Genomic DNA, 18018 nt, shown 5'->3' with positions numbered 1-18018 from the left:
AGTCTAGAACTGTAATGTTTAAGCAACTGTGATTCAAACTCAAGTAATCTGAGCAATGGATGGCAAACCATCCATAACTGTCGCATGTCTCGTGTATTCAAATGAGACAATGAGGCACGGAATGGGTTCAAGTTGTTTATTATACATAAACACATCAGGAGCTGTAACTGGAACATATACTTTGAAGTTCATATGCTTACTGAGTGACTTATTACTTCTAACACACTCAAATGTGCATCTCCATTCAACTTGCAGCCACACTGACCATATCTCTCAGCCTCTTAGAGCAAGAAATCTGGACAAAGCCTGACATAATGCGGGAGACAAAGGCCCAAAAATAGGGACACATTTTAAACATTGCTCTTATAAACTTAGAAAGTTGCTAGAATAACAGGACTTGTGTTAGCATGCACTTTCCAAAGGATATCAAGTCTGAAACTCAAATGTATGCCATTAGTTGCAGAATCACTAGCCTACCCTGTCTCAATTCTTATAAACCACTCTATACAAGAAACCCAAGTACCCCATCTATGGAAAGTGTCACATATAATTCCCCTTCACAAAGGCGGAAACTCCTATGAACTATCAAACTACCGGCCAATTGCTATCTTACCCCCCATTTCCAAGCTTCTGGAGAAATGTATTCACACCCAGGTAATGCACTTCTTATCCTCACATAACATCCTCTCCCCCACACAGCATGGTTTCCACCCAAACCATAGTACAACCACTGCTCTACTCTCCTTTATCAATCAGATTAAGCATCTAAGAAACAACAACAATTTCGTCTCAGCCATATTCCTAGATTTATCAAAAGCATTTGATATGGTCTCCCATAACCTACTCTTGGACACTCTGTCAACCTTATCCATTACCCCCTCTACTACTTCATGGTTTAGAAGCTATCTCTCTAACAGAAAACAATCAGTTAAATGGCAAAGTACACTATCACCTCCATTACCAGCTTCCATAGGCGTCCCACAAGGATCAATACTGGGTCCTCCACTATTCACCATTTTCACTAACAAACTACATACTTCCACCCTGCATGCATCACTTATACAGTACACAGATGACTCCACCCTAATCTGCTCATCCCCATCCATAGCCACTCTTCAAAAGCTTACCCAAGAATCCTTCTGCTCCATGGAACAATGGATTACCGATATCCAACTCATTCTAAACCCCTTGGACAAAAAACAAAGATAAACTCCAAATGCTAAAAAAGAAAACTGAAGTAGGCACTGCGACACTCAAGAACAAAATAAAAAAGTATTTAATGTGAAGCGCTTTTCGTTTGATGTAGTACACAAACTTCTTCAGACAAAAGAAACCTCCAACACAGGAAGTATAAATATAGGTTAAATTAACAGCTCAATTGAATAATGAGTTAATATATTAAAAACCTTTAAAATCAATTAAACATTTAAGGATATTTGTCGACATTTAGAAACACACTACCATCTTCGTACTACCCACCAGGTTTAAACAATAAATAAATGCTGTAATACCAAAAAACAAATGCTAAATAAACATTCATACCAATAACTACTTATATTAAAGTAGTAACTCAATTCAGATTAGCAAAAGCTACAAAATCCCTGACTAATAACCACACAATTCATAATTAGAAAGCGTTGGTGTCCCTTCATCTTTTTAGGCTTTTAAGTTTTAGAATGCTGCTAATAGAGCAGCATTCATTCAGCCCGGGGGAATTATAGGCATTTAATCTTATCTGCCAAAATAATTCCAATTCTTCTAATTTTAGGGGTGTAGACCACCCCTAACATCATGAAGGATTTGGTCAATCGCTAAAAATTTAAAACTATGCTCTGGACAAGATAAAATGTGCTTAGCCAATGTGTTTAAAAGCTTACCCAAGAATCTTTCTGCTCCATGGAACAATGGATTACCGATATCCAACTCATTCTAAACCCCAGCAAGACCAAATTACTCCTTTTTACCCCCAATAAATCCAAATGCACACCTTCTACCTTCACTATCACCTCCAAACACAGGACCACAATCTCCCCCTCCCCTCACACTAAGCTGCTCGGGGTTGAAATAGGTAAGGATGTAAACTTCAATGTCCATATCTCACAAACCATCACAAAGGTACATAAGAAACTAGGAACCCTATCCAAACACAAACAATTCCTATCAGACCAAGCTAGAATCCCTTATCCCAAACCCACCTCTTGTCTACCCTAATTTATGCATCACCAATCTTAATTCATATCGGGAAAACAGACCTAAACAAACTAGAGTCATGTTACAATAACATTGCAAAATTCTGTAACAGCTCCACTTTCAGAAGCCTTCACTGTCTTGCCTTGAAGCAACTACAGTGGCTAGAACTCCCTCAGCTAATTAGCTATCACCAATTAGTCCTCACCTACAACATAATAAGGAACCCTCAGAAAACCCCAGCCCTAAACCAACTTCTAAACCAATATTCTGCAACTCGTCTTCTGCGCTCATCCAAGAAAACCCTGCTCTGCATAGCCAAAGCCAATAACACTGCAGGGAAAGGTCTGTTCTCTCACACCATTGCTAGGGAATGGAATAATCTCCCCCAAAGTATCTCCTCTGCATCATCCATCTCACTTTTCAAGAAATCACTAAAGTCATACCTCTTGCAGTCATGGCTCTGTCCCTGCATCACATAAATTATTTTCTGCTCTCCTCCTAACTTGCCACACCTCATCTCCTCACTGCTTACCTCAGCTATTCTGTACTACTCAAATACTCCCTATCATGAACTACTATCCTACAAACTATTTCTCACACTATGACATATCTCCCGAATAGCATTATTTTCCAGATTCCATTCCTTCATTCTTATGCTTTGTACTACCAATAGTGGAATTCAAAATTTTGCTATCTGTATACCAAGCTTGCTCAAATCAAACTAAGGTACAAAAAAATCTCCACGATTGTATATATGTCACTGTATAGAAACTTTCTGTCATTCATGTATTTTGTGTTGTCATATTATGACATGCAGCTCTGATTGCATATATGCCTCTGTACAGAAATTTTTTTGTCATTTGTTGTATTGGTACTGTTATGTTATGGAGCTTTTCTCCCCGGGCCTCCGCTGTAAATGGACCTTGTTCCAGTCGGACTTTCCCGGTAAACATATGTAAAATAAAAATAAAATAAAATAAATAAATAAATTTAGTGACTTTAATCCTTAGATCATCCCAGGGATTTGTCAAAAAAACACAATTTTATGAAGAACTGACCAAAAATATGAGTAAAAAATCTGGACATTCTGTGAAAATCTGTACAGCTGAGAGGTAAAATGGCCCTGATCTTGCACATGCTCAGTAACATATATGCAGTGGCTGACTCAGTTCAATATACACACTGATCTACACCCTCCCTCTTTAATTTTCTTCAACATTGCAAAATATGAGAATAAAAGACATTTTAAGTGCGAGACATTATTTCAACATTGTAACAAACAAAACTGACTTGAAGTCCAAGTGACTGTGTATTTAGGATTCAGTTTGGAAATTCTACCCAGTCTGGTTACAGTTCTGACTGGATTTAGCAACAGGGACAGTTTCTGTGATTCTTAGAAAACTGGAACATTAGGGTTTACATCAAATTTGCTTGAAGAATGCGCACTGTCCTTTTGAATTTGAACAGTGGACTGCACTCTGGGAATTAGAGTCGTCGGCAGAGGCAATCTGCTGTGCCACTAGTACAGAGACTATCTTCCATGACTTCAAAGTCCGCTGTTTCATTTTCATGCTGCTCTGTCATTTGTCTGGGTGTGCGTGACAAATCATCTGCAAGGTACAAGTATTTGCCTTTTTTGTAAACAATATTGAAATTCTACTTCATGTGTTGCAACCATGCTGGAGCTGTATGCATTGGCTTTTTCAAGATTGTCACTAGTGGTTGGTGATCAGTCTTTATTTGGATAGGTCTGCCATAAATATAATCATTGAACTGTGAACATGCAAACACTACTACCAAAATTTCTTTCTCTATTTGTACATAATGCATCTCAGTTTGAGTTAAAGTTCTTGATGCAAAGGCAACTGGTATGCCTACTTGAAGGCATGCAGCACCAAGGCCGTACCTTGAAGCCTCACAAGAAGGTGTTACAGGTTTGTGAACATCATGATATCTCACTGTGGGTGGACTGGCAATTTTCTTCTTCAGAATATCAAATGCTCTTTGGTATTGTTCCAACCAGGACCAGATTACATTTTTACATGTCAACTCACGTAATGGTGCAGAAAGCTCACTCAAGTCTGGGATTAACTTTCCTAAATAGTTGACCATACCTAGAAAACATTGTAAAGATGTCACATTCTCTGGAACTGACATTTCAACAATTGCATTTTGCTTAGATGGGTTTGGTTGTAAGCCAGAACTGGTAAACAAATGTCCCACATAAGTAACTTCTTTCAGTCTGAATTTACATTGATGAGGATTCAGCTTGAGATTTACTTCATGTGCATCATTTAGAACTTTCTTGAGGTTTCTGTCTTGTTTGTCTTCCCCATTGCCTCCAACAATAATGTCGTCTACTATAATGGCACATGGATAACCAGAAAAAATTTGTTCCATGGCACGTTAAAATATCTCACAGACAGAACTGATTCCAAAAGGCATTCTCAAAGTATCTACTAAATGGTGGACAGTATGTAGTTAACAGTGAAGATTTATGATCCTGCAAAATTTGCCAAAAAGCACTTTTTACATCTAAGACTGAGAAAACAGTGGAATTTGACATGACACATTGGATGATGAGGACACTTCCGTCCTTTGTTTAAGACTCATGGATCAATACATATTCGAATATCATCTGAGCTTTTCTTATGAGCTACAACCATGGAGGATACCCATTTAGTCAGTTCTTCTACTAGAGTAAGGACATGTAAATTCACCAGTTTGTCTAGTTCTGCTTTTACTTTACTCTGCATTGCCACAGAAATCTTATGTGCTGGTCTGACAGCTCAATTTACTTCATGATTTAACTTCATGGAATATGTGATTGGAAGTTTGCCAAGCTCGTCTTTGAAAATGTCAGCATATTCACTAAAAATACTTGGTGTAAAACTATTGTTGTTATTCATACTCCTATGGTGAACCTTTTTATTAAATGAAATCAGTCCCATTCTCATACTGTCTTTGAGACCTAACAGTGACTGCACGTGTCTTTTGACTACGTAAAACTGCAGGTCATAGCTGTTTATAGCAGAACGGCATGAAAGAATTACTGCACCATCAGTTTGAATTTCTTCACCACCACAAGTAACTAGTTTTGCACAGTTTGACAAATCAAGTTTCTCACCAGCATTTACTTTAGCAAACATTTGTGTTGATATAACACTGTACTTGGACCTAGTGTCTACTTTAAGCTCTACAGGTTTCCCAATAATCCGAACAGTACAAAATATTTCACTCTTTGCTGCCAGCTGATAGTCTACTGTATGAACTGTTTCATTGATCACAAAGACACCATGAAGACAGAAAGTTTGCTGACAGCTCTCAGAGTTGTTACAGTCTCTAAATGATCTACTTTCTTCTTCAGATACTCTCTTTTAATATAAGTTCATGGCACTTTAGACTTGCAAAGCCTTTTGAAATGATTCTATTTTTTACATGTGTGACATTGATAACCAAAAACTAAACACTTGTCCCATTTAGGTTCATGACTGTCTCCACAACTTGAACAATTAACAATTAGGTTGGGAGCCACACCTTTCAGTTTTATATTTCTTTTTCATCTTAACTTTCTGCTGCCGTACACTATCAACATTCACAGTAGCAGATACTGCAAACATACTTTTCTCATTCATAAGCATATTTGTATGCTTTTCTGTAATCTCATGTATTTGACAAATCTCAAAGGCTTTGCTCAATGTTAATTCAACATCTCGAAGCAAAAGCTTTTTCAGTGCATCATTATTAACACCATATACAAGATGGTCTTTTATCAACTCATCTTATAGATCACCAAATCTACATGTTTTTGCTTTATTTCTTAAGTCAGTAATACATGATGCAATAGTTTAAACCAGATTTTTGATTTCTTGTGTAAAATTTGTGCCCTTTCATTGTAATATTCATTTCAGGGTTACACATTTCTCTAAATGTATGTTTTAAGTACGCAGGGTCTTTCTGCTTTTCAGCCTGTATCACAATATGGCAGTTCTCCCATTCCTCTGCATACACAGCAGGTGCATACACAAATGAATATTCTCACTCAGTGGCCAATGAGCCAGCTATATTGAGAAGTATAAATGCTCTTGTACATGTGTCTTTATTAGAAAATGCAGCTTGTATGAAAATATCATATTCTAGCTCAAACACTCCTTAATTCTTAACAATATTATCATCAAACACCAGCAATTCAGGTTTGCAAAATCCCTGTACTATAGCAACAAATTGCTTTTAAACATAACTGTAGACCTGGTACTTGTAATTATGGTCAAATGCACAACAACCTCTCTAAAAATGCCTTACTTTAACACTGCAAATACCTTGAACACTCAGGATACTTTGGACACTTTGAAAAGTTTTAGTTACTGTGAAAAAGTCATACATTGCAAAACAATTCAGACATTTTAGCCTTTTTAAACATTTTAAACACTTTGGAGATTATTTCAAACACTTTAATCATTATGCTGCTATTTCAGACATTTCAAACATCTCGGAAATTATTTTGAACATTTCAAATGCTATGCCACATGTTTGGTGACTGAAAATCATTTGAAACAAATGTAAGTACCTTCGAATAACCACTGACCTGTTTGCAAGTTCACGCCTGTATATTGCTTTACTTCCAACTGCGTGCCTCATGGTTTGTGAGGTGCTTCAACTTCAGATCCCATTCTGACACCATGTCGCATATCTTGTGTATTCAAACGAGACACTGAGGCATGAAATGCGTTCAAGTAATTTATTATACATAAACATGTCATGATCTGTAACTGGAGCATTACACTTCCAACTTCATATGCTTACTGACTGACTCCTTACTTCTAACACACTCACATGTGTATCTCCATTCAAGCTTACACTCACACTGACTGACTATACAAAATGGCCCTGATCTCGCACGTGCTCAGTAACATATATGCACGTGCTGTTTAGCTATAGTGGCTGACTAGGTTCAATATATACACTGATCTGCAATAACCACCAAATGCTGTTAAGCATGTAAGACAGATAATGTTACAAAATGTGTGACTGCACTAACTCAGAGTTGGCTGAACCATGGTTTATTAAAACTAACATGCTGGTGTCTGGGATTAATCAATGAAACATAGTGTATGCCCCGACTTCCCATAAACTATATAAAAAATGTCCAAATTGTTAAAAGCATAGGGTTGTTATGTTTATTTGGAGAGTCAGGGAGTTATGCCCTTGTAGTAATTATGTATGTTGTTGATGAAGAGCTTAGGAGTTTGGTTTTAATATGCCAAGATTCAGTAAAACCTATGACATTACTGTCTAGTATGTCAGTTTGGCTCATGCATGTACAAAACATAATTGCTGTTGCTTATATTGCTTGACCAATACTAATGTCACTATAAATGCACACATCCCACCATCAGCCTCATATCTGTTATGACCATACTGGTTTTACGCACTCAGAATCCCATTAACAGGTACAGAGTTTGTGTTGCAGTATGTCATACACAAAACAGAGCACTGTGCCATTGGTAAGGAAGATGACAACTAAATATATTTATTTGCTTTGCAGAATGTTTTTGCAGTCAGACATTTCACCTCTATTTGAGATGGTAATCAGGGACTAATAAAGTAGTAATTGTAAATGCAGTTTTCCCAAATTCCATATCTCGCTGACCAAACATATTTCAGCATTACAGCTGCTGATCGGAAGGATGTAACATGAGACTAGAAATTGTCAAGTAGCAAGAAATAGAAAATATATGTATTTTAATGGTGTTAAATCAAATTGTTTTAAGTAGCTTAACCACTCTACAAAGGGGGAGCCACCATGATCCCAGGAACTATCGCCTTATTAGCCTGACGAGCCTGGTCTGTAAGGCCATGGAACGTATCATGATGGAACTCATAAACAAAGACATTGGTAAGCTCTGAACTATGGACCCACCCAGTTCGGGTTTGTGAAAGGCAGATCATGCCTCCTGAACCTGATCTACTTCTTTGAGGTAGTCACTACAGCCGTACATGAGGGTAAGGTGGTTCACACAGCCTATCTTGACCTCGCCAAGCTAAGGCTTTCAACACCATTCCCCATTCTGGAATTATAGCTAAACTCACTAAACTAGGCATAAATTCCTATGTCACAAGATGGGTTGCCAACTGGCTCACTGACAAAACCCACACTGTAAAAGTTGCAAACTCCAAATCTGACTTCAAAACAGTGACAAGTGGAGTACCACAGGGTTCAATCCTGGGACCTCTCCTGTTTGGTATCTACTTTTCTGAAGTACAGGCTAACACAGAAGACCTTTGGCTAACGAAGTTCACAGATGACTGCAAACTAGGAGCCATAGTTTAGTCCCTAAATGATGTGGACATCCTACAGAAGGGCCTCACTGAGACAGATGCCTGGTGTCAGAGCCATGGCCTCAAGCTCAATGCCAAAAAGTGCATTGTCATCCCCTTTGGTAAAAACTTTGCACCCATGAACTACCACATAGGTGGCAGTCTACTTAATGCCGAATGTGTGATAAGAGACCTTGGGACCCAGGCAGACAGTAGTCTCTCCTTTGATAATCACATCACCACAGTAGTCAGGAAATCTTTCTACGTGGCACATCTCATCACAAAAGGGTTCTCATCCAGGAAAAAAGAGGTCATTGTTCCCCTCTACTTGACACTCATTAGACCAATTATAGAGTACAATGCCCCTTTTGGAATGTACCTCACAAGACATCTGCAGCAGATGGAAAGGCCACAGAAGTACCTCACAAAGAGGATTACTGGCCTCAAACAGATGCCCTACACTGACCATCTTAAAAAACTCCAACTTTACTCTGTAGCATATCACCTACTGCAAGGTGATCTATTCCTAACATATAAAGCTATGTCAAACCCAGAGCTGTTGGGCATGCTACATCTAAAGAAATCCCAATCCCTCTGAGCTACACGCTCTAGGGACCTAAACCATGTCACCACAATAAACAGGACATGCTGGAGGGATAGATTCATGTCCCAGAGACTTCCCATACTCTGGAACAAGCTACCCAACTATGTCAAGCAAAGTTCCTCATTAGCACTCTTCAAGAAAAATCTTGTTGAGTTGATGGGAAATGGGCAATACACCCCAGGGATCACTTCTGCGGCTCTGCTCAACAGGGGCACAGGAAAATAACTTTCTTGGGTGGCGTAAGCCAGGAAACCTTGTTTGCTAGGCTTACATAGGCCCTTGGGCTGATAGCCTAGTACCAACCTATGAACCTATAAGTACAGATAAATTACTTGCACTGTTTTCAACTTTTTTAAAATTTATTCAGTTGTGAGGTAAAGTTATAAGTAACATTTAGCAAGCCATATGCTGTAACACTTTTTTTTCCAGCCATAAGGGTAAGAGTTGTCATTAATCTGGGAAATTTTGTCCTGCAGATAATGCTCTGCTTTTGCAGCCATTTGCTGGAAGAGTACAGTTTATCAGTGGAAGAGCAATGCATGACATTACAGAAAGAGTATCAGGTAAGAAATGGAGACTATGCAATTAATTATATAGCAGTATCATTTCATATATAAGGTGACACAATATTGTATTTGTAAGTTCATCAAAATACTGCTTTATTGTACCACTGTTTGTCTTTTACAAAGCAGACCCCTATTTCAAATATAAGTGAAAGCAAAATCAGGTAGTCCTACAAAGATAAGAATGGCAAGGAAGTCAGCCAGTGATAAAACAAAATATGTCTTAATAGTAACATCCCCTTCCTGTGTAGTGATACAATCACACAGCTTACACGGGCATGTGCATTCATTAGTAGTCCGGTACTTCTTCACAACAATGTATTTTATCATAATAAAGGACTGGCTTTTAGTCATTTCAGTGATCTGAGGGTGTGAGAAGAGGGCCTTGAGATATGTTTCAAAAATAAGTCGCTAAAATCTCAGATTATTGTATAAATATATAAATCAGTGTTTAATCTTCTTCTTTCGGCTGCTCACATTAGGCGTCACCACAGCAGATCATCTGTTTATATTTCTTCCAGTCCTCTGCATCTTGCTCTATACCAACCACCTGCATGTTTTCTCTTACCATATCCATAAACTTTTTCTTAGCCATTTCTCTTTTCCTCTTACCTGGCAGCTCCATCCTTAGCATCCTTCTTCCAATATACCCAGCATCCCTCCTCAGCACATGTTCAAACCAACACAATCTTGCCTCTCTGGCTTTGCCTCCAAACCATCCAACCTGGGCTGACCCTCTAATATACTGATTCCTAGTCCTGCCCATCTACATCACTCCCAGTGCAAATCTTAAATCTTTAACTCTGCCACCTCCAGCTCTGAGTCCTGTCTTTCGTCAGTACCATCGTCTCCAACCCATATAACATAGCTGGTCTCACTACCTCTTGTAGGCCTCCCCTTTCACTCTTACTGGTACTCATCTGTCACAAATCACTCCTGACACTCTTCTCCACCCACTCTACCCTGCCTGTACTCTCTTCTTCACCTCTCTTCTACACTCACCATTACTCTGAACTGTTGGTCCCAAGTACTTAAACTCATCCACCTTTGCCAACTCTACTCCCTGCATCCTCACCATTCCTCTATCCTCCCTCTCATTCATACACATATATTCTTAGTCCTGCTGACCTTCATTTTTCTCCTCTCTAGAGCATATTTCCATCTCTCCAGGGTCTCCTCAACCTGTTCCCTACTCTCACTACAGATCACAATATCATCCACAAACATCATAATACATGGGGACTCATGTCTGATCTTGTCTGTCAACCTGTCTATCACCATTGCAAATAAGAAAGGGCTCAGAGCTGATCCTTGATATAATTCCACCTCCAGCTTGACCTCATCCATCACTCCTACTGCAGATCTCAGCACTGTCACACTACCTTTGTACATATCCTGTACCACTCTTACATACTTCTCTGACCCTGCCAACTTCCTCATACAATACCACAACTCCTCTCTAGGCACCCTGTCATATGCTTTCTCTAAGTCCACAAAGACACAATGTAACTCCTTCTGACCTTCTGTATACTTCTCCATCAACACCCGCAGAGCAAACATCCCATCTGTAGTGCTCTTTCCCGGCATGAAACCATACTTCTGATCACTAATCATCACCACCCTTCTTAACCTTGCTTCCACTACTTTTCCCACACCTTCATGCTGTGACTGATCAGTTTTATTCCTCTGCAGTTACTACAGCTCTGCACATCACTTTTATTCTTAAAAATTGGTACTAAAACACTTCTTCTCCACTCCTCAGCCATCTTCTCACTTTCCAAGATTCTGTTAAACAATCTGGTTAAAAACCCCACTGCCATCTCTCCTAAACACCTCCATGCTTCCACAGGTATGTCATCTGGACCAACAGCCTTTCCGTTCTTCATTTTCTTCATAGATGTCCTTACATCCTCCTTTGTAATCTGCTACACTTCTTGATTCACTATCCCCACATCATTCAACCTTCTCTCTCTCTCTCATTCTCTTCATTCATCAGCCCCTCAAAGTACTCTCTCCATCTGTTCAACACACTCTCCTCTCTTTTGAGTACATTTCCCTCATTATCCTTTATCACCTTTATCTGCTGCACATCTTTCCTAACTCAGTCCCTCTGTCTAGCCAATCGGTACAGGTCCTTTTCTCCATCCTTAGTGTCCAACCTTTCATACAACTCACCGTACCCCTTATTCTTAGCCTGCACCACCTCTCTCTTCACTATATGCCTCAGCTCCTTGTACTCGGTGTTTAATGAGACAAGAAAATCAGCTAAAATACTGCATTTTAAATACAGTTGCAGATAAAGCATAAGGTAATACTTCATGTTTTACAAAGTTTTGAATGCATACCTGCATTTACATTTACTTGTGGTACTTAACTTACATTTCCAGACTTCCATTGTTATAAATATTTTTGTGATTATTAACAGCATAAACTGACATTGCTTGTATGTTAATACAATAATAGCACCATATGTTAAAAATCATACTTCTCAACCTCTTAGTGCAAGAAATCTAGACAAAGACCAAAAAATGGGGGAACAAAAGCCCAAAAATAGGGACATATTTTAAATATTACTCTTACAAGCTTAGAAAGTTGCTAGAGTAACAGGATTTGTTTGAACATATATTTTCTGAAGGATTTGAAGTCTGAAACTCAAATGTATGTCACTGTTTAGTGACTTCAATCTTCAAACCATTCCCGTGATTTGCCAGAAAAAAAACCCAAATTTTATGAAGAACTGACTGAAAATATGAGCCAAAAATCTGGACATTCTGCGAAAATCTGTACAGTTGAAAGGTACTAGTATTTAGAGTAGCTATGAACTGTGCAGCCGGCAAAATATTTGACATGGAAAGTTCGCTGGGTTATAAGGATCATTTATTACATTTCTACTGCATTTTTACTGCCTGCATTTTACTTGGTTTCAGGACGTTAGTCTTATTGTATCACTCACAGTGGTGACAGAATTGTAAACTGCTGCAACATCTGAGGCTTATATATACAGTTATACAGATTTTTTTCTGTTTACTGATTGGTTCCTCTCTAACCAATTTCCTATAACCTGTGCTGAGCTGTGCAGCAGTGGTTTGCAGTGTCCTGAACAGACACAGTCACCTATAGTTGTAATTTTCTATGTAAAATTTTGTCTGCTATTTTCTCAAGTATCTAGTTGAATGCAGAGCAGCTAGTTTGTCCGCATAGAAGAATTACCTAAAGAGTGATGTTTTAGCTCAGTCCTAGACCTCCCTCCCAGCCCACCAACTCCAACTTTAGTTAGTTACAAACTCCTCTTGCACTAACCCTTGTAGATCACTAAAAAGAGGATCTGCAGCCATGGATGTACACTTTCCTGCTATCTCTGTAGCCAGCCTGGTCGAAATAGGCATTGTGAGGCAATATAGCAATTGTCTCAGCTAAATGACACAGTATACAAGAGATGTAATTACACTATGGCTTTGGAGGCAAAGCTCTTGCATACAGACACTCATCATCATCTTCTTTCGGCTGTTCCTGTTAGGGGTCACCACAGCGGATCATCTCTTTCCATTTCTTCCTGTCCTCTGCATCTTGCTCTGTCACACCAGCCACCTGCATGTCCTCTCTCACCACATCCATAAACCTTATCTTAGGCCTTCCTCTTTTCCTGTTACCTGGTAGCTTCATCATTAGCATCTTTTCCCCGATATACTCAGCATCCCTCCTCAGCACATGTCTAAACCACCGTAATCTTGCCTCTCTGGCTTTGTCTCCAAACCTTCCAACCTGGGCTGACCCTCTAATGTACTTATTCCTAATCCTGTCCATCCTCATCACACCCACTGCAAATCTTAACATCTTTAACTCTGCCACATCCAGCTCTAACTCCTGCCTTTTTGTCAGTGCCACTGTCTCCAACCCATATAACATAGCTGGTCTTGGTGGAAGTGGATTCCAAATTCCTAACTTCATGTGTCCTATCCATGAACCATTTGGTGCTCCATCAGGTATCATAGGGATTTATGCTTTGTGAGTTTGTCTACAATACTCAAATGAGGCAATATGTAAAATGCCTTTGCCAGGTCAAGGTAAGCAGTATGCGCTGTTTTGTTCTCATCCATGGTTCTACTGATCTTCTCAAAGAAGTTCACCAGGTTTAGTAGGCATGACCTGTGCTTGACAAAACCAAACCAGGATAGGTCCAGTGTTTGAAGATTTCCTGTGTCTTTGCTTATTAGGTCCATGATAATTATTTCCATGACCTTGCATATAAGACTAGTAAACTTGTGGGTCTGTATCTACCGAGGTCTGCTGATGGTCCCCCTTTATGTAGAGGGATGCCTGTTGCAGTCCTCCGTTCCTTATGGATGAAACCTGTCTAGAGACTGTGGTTGAACTGAGATTATAGAGTTCCTGACAGGTTGTGTTTCAAGCTATTTAGAAGGCATCTTGAGATATTATCAGGAACCACTGATGCAGTGTTTTTAGCTTTGGAGATCCCAGTGAAAACCTGTTCTTTAGTGATAGTTTGGAAAAATGGTAGATGGCATTTTCTGGGGAGGGGGGTAACCAGGGATGACTGGGTGGGTGATATTGAAGCTACATTTATCAGATATTAAATTTGCCATATCCTCCAATTCAGTATAGGGAGTTATATTTACTATTAGTTCAGCACACTGTTGGGTGTTCCCCTTAAGGTTGCATACATATCCGAAAAATGCCTTATGGTTATCCTTAGCCTAGAAGGCTATTTTGCCTCAAAGTTGGCTTTGTTGGACTTGATTAATCCCTTGAGTTTATTGTTGAGACAGGTGAGGAAGTTTTTGTCTGATGGGTATAGCCTTTCCTAGTATTGAACAAGGTTTTCTATCTTTTGTTGTACAACCTATTTATACTGGAGTCCACCAAGGGGGATTGTTTTTGGAGTTTGTCCTAAGTTTATTTTAGTTTAGTACTGCTGCTTCTATGAAGTTATTTACATGCTTGTGCAGGGTTTTGTTAAATATTTCAGCATAGGCCAAAGTGTTTTCTGAGTTTGGGGGCTTGGAATTTAGCTATGACGTTCCTTAATAGGAATTGGTTAGCCTTGGAAAAGTTCTTAAGGATTCTGGGGTTTGCTGGGGGTTTGGGCTTTATATTTTTTCAAGGGTGTCTTCTTTGTGATCTGATCTGGCCAGTTAGGACATTACACTAGGGGGTGTGCACAATTCTTTCATATTTGTGAATACTAGATCCAGATATTTGCACACCTAGTATATTTGCATTGACAAAATCTAGGAATCTTTGAGCCTGCATGTTAGTGATTTTGTATGCATCCCAGTTTGTGGTGGTACAGTTGAAATCACTTCGTAAATATAATGTTTGGCTGAATGAGGAGTGACTCCAGTACATTCAAGTACATGTTATCTTGGGTCAAAGAGGGGGAGCTATACCTAGCTTGCTTGGATATGATATAGGACTTTACCTAAGATTAGTTGGACATGGAGTAGCTGAAGCATTTCATACTGTTTGACCAATCTTGAGATGTGCTTACTTTTTATGTAGATTAATACATCTCCACCTTCTGTCCCCTCTTGTGTGTTAACTGGTCTAAATGTGTGGAAGGCGTTATAGCCTTGCACTGCTGGGGTGCCTTCCGCAGTTTTAAACCATGTTTCAGTAACTGCACAGATGAGAACCCTCTCCAGAGTGAGGAGAGCTTCCAGGGGCTGGAGTTTCTTGTTGAGAATCCTAGCATTGAGCAGTAACCCTTCTATTTTATCTTGAGTAGAATCCAATACTAGAAAACATGTACTAGAGGTGTACTAATCAGTGAAGACTAGTTTGTGAGTGAGGCTGTAGAACAGTTGTGTAGCTCTTTGAGCATGAGAAAGCCACTCTGCATTTGAAAGTGGGGTGCAGTAATCTTCTTTTGGGGTTCAAGAATAATGAGCCTGTACATTTGATATGATATAGTTTAAATTTGTCTGGTATGTAAAGGAAAACCAACACAAATAGCCCTCTCCCTTACCACTACTTTTCCAAATCTCTTTCGCTCTGGCCTCCCAAAACATTTGTGCCTTTGCAATAAACTGTGAAGACTCCATTTCAAATAAAATGCATATAGTCTATGTCCCTGGTGACTAGTGGTATATTCTGTACTCTGAGGCTAACATTTCTTGACATTACTGTCCAAATTTAATAGTTATGCCCGTAACTTACTACTTAGTGCTCTACCTTCTAAATAGCACATTACCCCAATGCAACTTGAATAACTTGTTCCCCACTTTAATACAGGCATCTCTGTGTTTATTCATGTATATTCATGTTTGCAGCTGCTCCTTTACAAATGATTGTATATAACATATTCCATCTCAACATGATCTAATGAGTGTACCAGTGTAAATGTATACTTTCATTTGATATGCTTTTATGTAATGTTAACCAATTAAATATGCTACTGTGTATCATTTTCTAATACTGCATTGTTAAAGATGAACTAATGTTTAATTTACTTGTGTTAATCTGTGTTGTATTTTGTATTGTACCAATGAAGCTTTTTTCTCTGGGCCTCTGTTTGAAAAGGGGTTCTACACCTGGTCAGCCTTCCCCAGTCAACAACTGAAAATAAATAAGTTATTAAATAATAAATATAGGCAAACATTCTGCTTGCTGTGATTAGAAGACAGAGATTATGTAAGATAATTTGAACTTTTGGGATGTCTTCTAGTAAACAAGGAAACATATGAAAATGAGTGCGTAATTAGAGTAGGTCCATGGCATAGAGGAATGCTACCCAAAATGTGAACCAGGTGAAGCAGGTTTAGTTTGTCAGCCTTATCCCTGAGGTGCCAAGGAATGAAGAGGAGAAGCATTTATGCCAGCTCACCTATCACAAAAGAGAAGGATGGACTTTACAGTCAAGAGCTAGAATTAACTGGTAATGACCAAATACACTAGCCCATAGATGTGTGCATGTATTATACACATCTGTAACTGTGTGAAACAGTGGGGAAGACATTCAAAAAAGCATGTAAAGCTGTCAGGATGGTGCCATAGCAGACCATCCTCGGCTTCATTTCGCACACTTCCATAGCCTGCTTACACTTGGGATTACCCATTCACAGGGCTCCATACTGGTGTAAGGGAAGGCAGAGCAGATGACTGAGGAGGAGAACTGGGACGTGCCTATTGGCACACAGTTCCGATGGGAGCAAAACAAGTTGTGGTTTAGCTACAGACAGATGTTTGTTTAGTTAGTTCATGGAAATTTCCATTGAGAGCATTAATTTGTAAAAGAGTTTGAACTGTCAACTTTTGTTGAATTCTGATGAGCATTGTTGGTGGTGGTGCTGCGGTAGCGTTGTCGCCTCACTGGAAGACGCTGTCCTGTTCGATTCTCAGCTAGAGCGTCTTCTGCGTGGATACATGCATGAATGGGCATACCTTCGTTGAAGGTTGTGCGTCAGGCCTGGCAAGCCAGTACGTAAAATTCAACTGCCAATCATTAGCGGACCGGAGTTCTGCTGTGGCGACCCCTAACCGGGAAAAGCCAAAAGACACAGACATTGTTGAAGTACTGATGGTGAGCTCTTTGTCCAGGCAATTTTGGTACAGAGTATTGAAGTCTTTCTGGAGAAGAACTGGAAACTTGAAGAATGGTTGGAATTTCTAAAGAAGATTGAGTCATCTGCATGTAAAACATAATTTAAATTGTTTGGCAACTGGTTGCAACTTGATGCTGAGTTAAGCCACACAGCTCAGGTGGCGGCTTTAAAACTGTGTTTGTTGATGTACACACACACATATGTTTAGGCTCACTATTGAAATATCGGCACTGGAAATGCTAAGTGATGACCCCCCCCCCCCCCCTCCAAAAGAAAAGACTGAAAACCTGGAGAAGAGCAAATCTCAAAAATCATTCTTCTCCTTTAGTACAGGAGAAGCAAACTGATTTATAGTTTGGACTTTATTCCAAGATATCAAGGCAGATTTCAATATTAGTTTTAGTCTTCTGCAGTATTCCTTACTGAGCTTTATTCTCATTTGCTCATGTTTTATTGCTGACCCTTCATCTATTCCCATATATTTTTACATTCCCTCCTGCTTGAGTTCCTTTATATCGCATTTCTGTCCCAGGTTGATATTTTCTTAGTGCTGCAGCTTTCCTTTTTAAATGTTGCTTTTACACATTTATCAAGACCAAATGTCATTCTTATCATCTGAGAAAGTTTTAACCACTTGTAGTTGTGCTTTCAGCTCCTTATCTGATGAGCTATACTGTTTTAACTCATCCACAAAAATAGATGAGAAGTCTTTAAACAAAGTTGGTTTCTGGGAGCCAAATTTTAACCATAGTCTAATCTGTAAACTAAACAGCTTAGTGCA

General features: G+C 39.2%; 1 protein-coding gene across 1 annotated transcript in view; it reads left to right on the top strand.

The window, feature by feature from the left end:
* TOGARAM2 (TOG array regulator of axonemal microtubules 2) overlaps window positions 1-18018 on the top strand; it is a 1500446-nt gene that overhangs the window by 1473725 nt on the left and 8703 nt on the right. Inside the window, exon 19 of the mRNA XM_044059883.1 lies at window positions 9589-9675. Coding sequence (XP_043915818.1) covers window positions 9589-9675 — 87 coding nt within the window. The remainder of the gene's footprint in view (window positions 1-9588; window positions 9676-18018) is intronic.

This window comes from Protopterus annectens, chromosome 1.part2, assembly GCF_019279795.1.
Source record: "Protopterus annectens isolate FY-2018-M chromosome 1.part2, PAN1.0, whole genome shotgun sequence".
In the NCBI taxonomy this organism is placed as follows: Eukaryota; Metazoa; Chordata; order Ceratodontiformes; family Protopteridae; genus Protopterus; species Protopterus annectens.
This window is presented reverse-complemented; position numbering and strand designations above follow the sequence as displayed.